Source organism: Morone saxatilis, unplaced genomic scaffold (genome assembly GCF_004916995.1).
Source record: "Morone saxatilis isolate NCDOM2014 unplaced genomic scaffold, NCSU_SB_2.0 Contig6, whole genome shotgun sequence".
NCBI classification, from domain to species: Eukaryota; Metazoa; Chordata; class Actinopteri; family Moronidae; genus Morone; species Morone saxatilis.
In genome coordinates, this window is record NW_023340206.1 from 2,620,444 (window position 1) to 2,627,639 (window position 7,196).

Genomic DNA, 7,196 nt, shown 5'->3' on the forward strand with positions numbered 1-7,196 from the left:
ACACACACACACACTCCTCTCCTCAGTCTGAAAGGGCTTCCCCTGTGTGGCCGATGAATCAACGAGGGGTGGGCGGCTGAACAATGGAGTTACACAATGGGAGGCTGGGGAGGGCAGCTGCAGTGTGAGGGCTGGTGCTATTACGGCCCGGGGCAGCAATGGAGAACACCTGGCTACAGAGCACCACAGTCACTCTCCTCTCTTTGTCTGGGTGGGGGGGGGGTTTAAAACAGAAAGAAAAGACCAAGGCTGGCTGAAAGACTAGCGTGGCCTTTAAGAGAGTGCAAGAGGAAAGAGGAGAGTGTGGCCGAGCTGAAAGGGAAAAAGGACAAGTCTGGGGGGTGAGGGACATCAAAAAGTTTTATGTCCCAATGAGTGTGAGGAGGGGACGTGTTCCTCATTGTTGCAGCACACTTAGGGCAGATGACTCGGAAGCACAAATCTTTGCCTTTCTGTCTTTTTTGTGATTATGGAGCCCGTGTGCAAATAACAGAATTTGAATGATTCCAAGAAAATGACATCTAATAATATATCTATGTTTATTATTGCCATTGATGCAAATACATATTGCACAGTTCCACACGCTACAAGGCCAGTATGACTCCACAACAAGCAGTTATTGGGTAAATGGTTCAGACTTTCACTCGCCACTTTAGGGCAATACTGTACGTTCAATATGGGTAGAGGACAGAAGTGCAACAAGTAAGCAGCAGACACTCAGGCCAACAAGGCAAAACTATCAATGACACAGTTACATCAAAAAATCTTCTTATGTTTCTTACGGCAAGAATTTGGCGACACGATGCATATATAAGGGTTCACGATTCAATATTTTGCGATGCACTGCGACTTTTTTCAATCTAATTTTAGGGAAACTGTCATAGTATAAAGAACACCACCATGTGCATACAATTACAAAAAAGTACACATTTTTATGCAACCAGAACAGTGGGATCTACAATTTGTATTTATACACAGTTCCTGGGGTTTAAAGACAAAAATCAGTAGTGTTTTTGAGAATCGATAAAATATCACAAAACAAAATATAAATGTATCAATGTTTTTTTTTTAACACCCTTACTAACATATATGTTATATATAGCACCAAATCATTACATTTGAGAAGCTATAATGAGGACATTTTTGTGCCAAAAATCATCATCGTTATCAGAATAAATTATTAGAATAGTTGCACATTAATTGATCTACCGATTGACAGAATATTAATTGAATAATAATAAGTTCTAATTTAAGTCAGGGTTTTTCAGGATTTTAGACTATTATGGAAGCAATTTAAGACCTACTTTATGTCCATACAGGCAAAAAACAAGAAAAAGTACAAAGGATATGAAGCAAAATCAATATTGGTTTATTGGTTCCATTTTGTAGCTGTTACAGAATGATCAATACATTTTTTTTCCAAGAACACATAAAAAAAGAGACTGAAAAATGACACATTTTAGGGCATAAAATTTAAAATATTGGATTTCAGACTTTGCTAAACCCTGCAGACATCCTGTAAATATCTGAAGATGTCACTTTGGGTTCTGTGGGCTTTTATTGAGCAACTTATAGACTAAAGAATGAATCAACAATTTAAAAAAAAATGAATGAATCAACCAAGTAACAGTGTGGCTACAGAGCAACCTAACTGCAGCTCCCACAGTGTGCTCCAGGCTCTAAGTTTGAACACACAGCAGTCTGCCAACAGAAATATTAATTTAGAGAGATAAGGCTTAATATCCAGCAGAATTTATCTTGGCAGCGAGGGGTTAGCGTGCAATCAAAAGCAACAAAAAGAAGCCCGTGGTGCCAGTGCGTTTCAGTGTGCGTTCTCAGCCGACCTGCCAAATAAAATAAGTGTTCTTTCAGCTCGCCCCGGCTCGACAGGAAAACAACTGCCTGATTAAATAAGAATGTGCTCTGAGTCAGCTTGCCGAGTCGGATAAGGGTGACTAGGGGCGATACAACAGCTGACCAACTGCATGGTATCCAAACACACAGACAGTGGAGCGCTCTGTGGACCATCTGTCGTAACAAACAGGTGTGTGTGTGTGTGTGTGTGTGTGTGTGTGTGTGTGCTGCTCCCAGCAACTGTAGCAGCAACAGGATGATCACTTTTCTCTCTGGACACAGATAACGCTGAACGCACGCCTCAGAGTTCAATAACTCAATATAAAGAGCAAAAGGAAACAGCAGAGACACAGAGGGGATTATCTGCTGAGCCGAAGCGTGAAATGAATTCTGCTCTAGGGTTGCTATTGACAGTTATTTCCATTATCAGTTAGTTATCTTGATCACTCTTTGGTCTGAAAAACATCAGAAAACTGTGAAAAGATAAGATATTTACTTTATTATCACTTAAAAACAACAAGAATGAGGAAATACTAATAATTACTAACAATTCAGAAGTTGGAACAAGGGAATATTTGTTATTTTTTGCTTGAAGAATGACTGATTTTGTCCATTTTTTGGCATTAGAACCCATCTGGTAAGGTTAAAACAAACACTAAAAATGATTTGCATAGACCATCGGACCCAGGTCCAGGCAACAGAAGGAGACCTGCTCCCCTCGTGACCTCTCCAACCTGTCCTCTGACCCCTTGCATTTCCACCAAGCATTGAAATCACCAAAAAACAAAACCAGGCAGTATAGATTATATTATATATATATAGACATATCGCCGTGCATCTGCTCCATGCACGTATCAGTCAAATGAATATTCATAAATGTGGAAAAACTGAACTGATGAAGACATTGTGGAGAGCCAAAGAGAGCTGCAGCTCAGCCGTATCTTTACATATCTGGCTGCCGCTTTCATTTTACAGCGGGTTCTTTTTTTCTTTCAAGGGCTGAAAAAAGTCAGATAACGTTTATCTGACTTACAGCCCACAGTTTATCAGTCAGAAAGTTCACTGACAAAGATAAAAGGTCACTCTCCATTCAATTCTGTCTCCTGCTTTCACTGTAAAGTCCATTCTCAGTGTATGTGCACTGGTGGCTTCAAGTGTCTACATCACACTGTACAAGTAATAAGTAATAATCAGATTTTTAGTGAGCACAGAGAAACTTTCCACTTCCAGCAGATGAATCTGAAAACATCCTTCGAGTGTCAAACTCTGCACAGACATTATTCAAGCATCACACTGTAGGAACTAGAAGAAACACAGACTCTTGAGTGAGGGGGTTAAAAAAAACTGGAGAGGATGGACAGAAGTTGAAGGAGAGGATGAGATAAAAGACAGCTGCTGGGGCTCGTGCTCACACCACCTCCCCCTGCCCATCAAAAGCTGTGAACCCAATCCGGGACTGCTACTGCTCTGATCCTCAGGGAGCCACTAGCCACCATTGTGTGCCACAGACACAGCTGCCACAGAGAGCACATACAGATGAACAGCAGACAGGTGGAGACACGACAGACAGACTCAACCATGAAGCCATCAGAGAACTAGTGGAAGCTTTCCAGGCCTCCTTCACTCCACAGCACACAAACTCCACCTCCTCTCGTTTCAAATAAAACATTCCCACACGTATTCCCAGTCACACTGGTGATAAGCAGCATCCCAGCCTTCCGCCTGTTGAAGGAGCTGCAATCTACAGAAACTATATTATGGATGTTGGGGGAGCGCGCAGGGGCGTGCACGGTCACTGCAAACCAACACCGTCACGACCTCCCTGCAGCTTCCACCCCGCACCAACCTGCGGCTCCTCCGGCGAACCGGGCCGCTCGGCGGACGCTGTGTGCGGGTACTCACCGGGTCAGGGCCGCCGCCGGAGCCGCACGATTCAGCTTTGGGAGAAAATGAGCAAATGTTCCCATCACATACTGGCGACGCAAAACATCCGGCTGGCTTGCAGCGTGACCCAGTCAAACTGCGTCAAGCTGCGGAGAGGAGCGAGGCGGCTTCCGCTCCGACGCTCTGTCAGAATAAAAGCATCTGTGTGGTTTCGTTGCGTTTTTAAACCTGTTTTATTGGGTTTTAAGAAGTTTACGTGGAAATACACATAATGTGTATTCTGGTAAGTTTCCAACACATCTTACCTCTGTTTGGTTTCTGATATAGTCACAATTAGACGTGAAAAAACAGAAACAGCCTTCTTATTCCGGAAGCTACGTTGAAGAAATACCTGCTTTCCAATATATTTTCTATTTTAAAATGTACCACCTGTCTCTAATAAAGCTTGAGATAATGCTTGTAATCCATTGTTACACGTTGTAGAATATATTTTCGGCATGAACAGGAAACTGTATCGTGCAGTATCAAGGCTAGCTTTACTAAAACTGCTAATATGTTTGGAAGTGAAGTGGGATGGGCCGTGAGGGGCACAATGGCGCCATCTTGTGGTGAAGTCGACAGTGCTTCATTTAGCTGCGTTTAAAATCAAGATTTAATGAGGGATGAGAGAAGAGGACTGTTTTTATTTATTTATTTATTTATTTACTTACTTACTAACATTTAATTGTGGCCTAGTGTTAAAAAATCTCCATAATCTTAAGTGTATCATAGTGGAAAGTTAATTTACTTAAATTATATAATGGTGAATCAACTTTTAAATGAAACAGAGAATGAATTTTAGATTGTCCTTCATATGTATCATAAAAAAGAGGTCTGTCTGCTTTCTTTCTTTCATATGTCTGCTTGCTATGCTCTTCAGCCATAGAAACTGCTTACTTAAATTATACTTCTCTGAACTGTGTCCTCATTTTCTGTCGCTTCCCCCAGAGAACATCAATTTCATCTTATCCTGTCATTTATTTAGTCTTTATTCGCATTTTGTTTTGTAGATTTTGGACCATAGGTATTTTTAAAAAAAAAGTAATCATGGCAAATTATTATCAAAGACAATGATCCTGGGTTGGCCTGATCTAAAGGTATTTTTTCTCTTTTATCCTTCTTGGCTTTTTTGCAGCTTAAGTTAATGTCAATTTGAAGAATAAAACCCTATATAGGCTACTGTATATATACACAATACTGTACATTAATAGTTGATCCCAGAGTGTACAGGATGCTTGTCTCCCCCAATCAATGTTGGCATTTTCAGGACATAGAAACCATTTTGAGAAAATATAAATACAGCCTAATATATAACATGCTTTCAAAGATTGTCGTTTCCCCCTTTGCACACTTTGGTATTCCCAATCCCCCCTGTTGTAACGTCCGTACAATTGGTGACTAGAATCAAACAATCGCCCCAAATTCACCCGAGTCACATGAGGAGACAATCAGATGTTGCTGTTCAGATATGGTTGATGAAGGTCATTATTCACAGCACTAACTGCTTAAACACTGTAGCAAAGTTTTCTTGAAATCAACAAAACAAGCATATAGTTTTCCTTTATTTTTTTGGTGTACATGTTTTTGGGTTAGAGTATGGAGAGTAAATATGGGATCTGTTGTTCTATATTTGGGTATCAGCCCATTTGGGATTCACTTAGTATATTGCTTTCAATCAGCTAGGACAGTATTCTTGAATTTAAAATACTACAAAATAGTTTCCCCAAACTAGAATTCACACAGACCTCCTCTATAATTATTGGGATTTAGATTGTCTCTGGTTTTAAAAAATGGGAGTAATCAGTCCCTTGTTTCAAATTTCAGGATATATGCCACTTTTTAATATTAAATTTAATCATTTTAATATTGCCACCATGCTTCAACATTTCTGTCCTGATACTATCAGTACCACACTTCCATTTTTAAGACAGTTTTTCTTGTAGCTCTTCCAGTGTAACTGGACTCTCCAAAGCATTTTGGTCTTTTTTTTTATGGCCTTCTAATGATTTCAATTAGTTAATTATGGACATCTGGTGTGTGTTTAAACCACAGTCTTCAGGATTTTGATATAAATTTGGGAAATAGTTTTTCCAAATATTGCCATTCTGTATTAATTAAATTTTTTCCACAGGTTCCAAAGAGTTTTGCTCTATAGCCTTTTTGATTAATTGATCATCTGTGTATTTAACCTTCTTTTGGTATTGATTAAGGCTTGTGTGGTATTGATGTTATAAGGCTTGGTTTTTAGGGTCATTGTGTTTCTTGTTTGACAGATTTCTGAGACGTTTTCTGAGAAAGGAACATTCATTGTCCAACCATTGTTCTTTTGCTTGTTTTTTGATTGATTTGGTCTCTTCATCCCGGACTCCTTTTGCCAGTTTCATAAATATAATCTTTTGTGGCCAGATTTATGTTATCTTTGTTTTCCAGGAAGTTTTTCTTCTTTTCTCTCTCTCTCTCTCTCTCAGCCCCTGCCTCCTGGGCCAGCCAGCTGTAGGATGCGATTTGGGACCATCAGCGGACTACAAAGAAGACTTCAGTGTGGGGGTGGGGAGGAAGAGAGGGGTTATGTGACAGCACCTAATTGTGTTATTTCTGTGAAAGGCCTTTTCACTGTTCAATAACATGTTTGCCACCCGTGGTTCTTCCATCCATAACCCCCCTACTTTTAGATCTCCGGAAACCCAGGAGGGGACACGGCCCCCTCCTCTCCCTCTGCAGCGGGGGGAGACTCCAGGAACCTAGCACCAAGCGGGACTAGAACCTTCTGGTTGCGACCATCCACACCTGAATTGGAAGGTACAAATCCAAGATCACCTGTTTTGAGATCTCTAAAGTTTTCTCCTCAGTAATGTGAATAAATACAACAACAAACCAGCAAATTCCAACCCTCAGTCACAGCTCAGTGAGATGAGCTGCTCATACCTGATGATCTAAAATGGAGGGATCAAACCCAGAGTGTTTTCACCTCAAAAATGTAAAGAAAAGCAACAACAAACTAAACTCTACTGTCCTCATGTATAGCTCAGTCAGTAAACACAGTCTAGAGGTCACAGGATCAAACCCAGGCAGTGCTCTGTTCAACTTCAGGAACAGCTCAGTGAGATAAGTCATTGACAGGTCTGGGATCTGGATCTGTGAGTTCAAATCCCTGTTGGTAAAAAAACACAATAGCTAGTTCAAAAACTGTATTCCAGAAAATACGGCGCATACTCGGACTCCAATATGTGTAATTTACACAGAGCTGGCACAGTGTGGGCACCTTCACTTATTATCTACCAACCTGTAGTTGTGTCATATGGTCCAAAGTTATTCCAGTAATCATAAAGCTACAGCTAATTACTGACAGAGCAAACAGCCACTGTACCAACCATCAATATATCTCTGAGTAACCGTATTGCTGCCATTACTGCTTCACA

General features: G+C 40.6%; 2 protein-coding genes across 2 annotated transcripts in view; both read right to left on the reverse strand.

The window, feature by feature from the left end:
• LOC118340018 (probable ribonuclease ZC3H12C) overlaps nt 1-3,885 on the reverse strand; it is a 14,009-nt gene extending 10,124 nt beyond the window's left edge. Inside the window, exon 1 of the mRNA XM_035677859.1 lies at nt 3,757-3,885. The gene's annotated coding sequence lies outside the window, so the exon portion shown is untranslated. The remainder of the gene's footprint in view (nt 1-3,756) is intronic.
• Nucleotides 3,886-6,445: 2,560 nt separating this feature from the next.
• LOC118340178 (mitogen-activated protein kinase kinase kinase kinase 4-like) overlaps nt 6,446-7,196 on the reverse strand; it is a gene marked incomplete in the record, with an annotated part of 32,778 nt that continues 32,027 nt past the window's right edge. Inside the window, 1 exon segment of the mRNA XM_035678049.1 lies at nt 6,446-6,564. Coding sequence (XP_035533942.1) covers nt 6,446-6,564 — 119 coding nt within the window.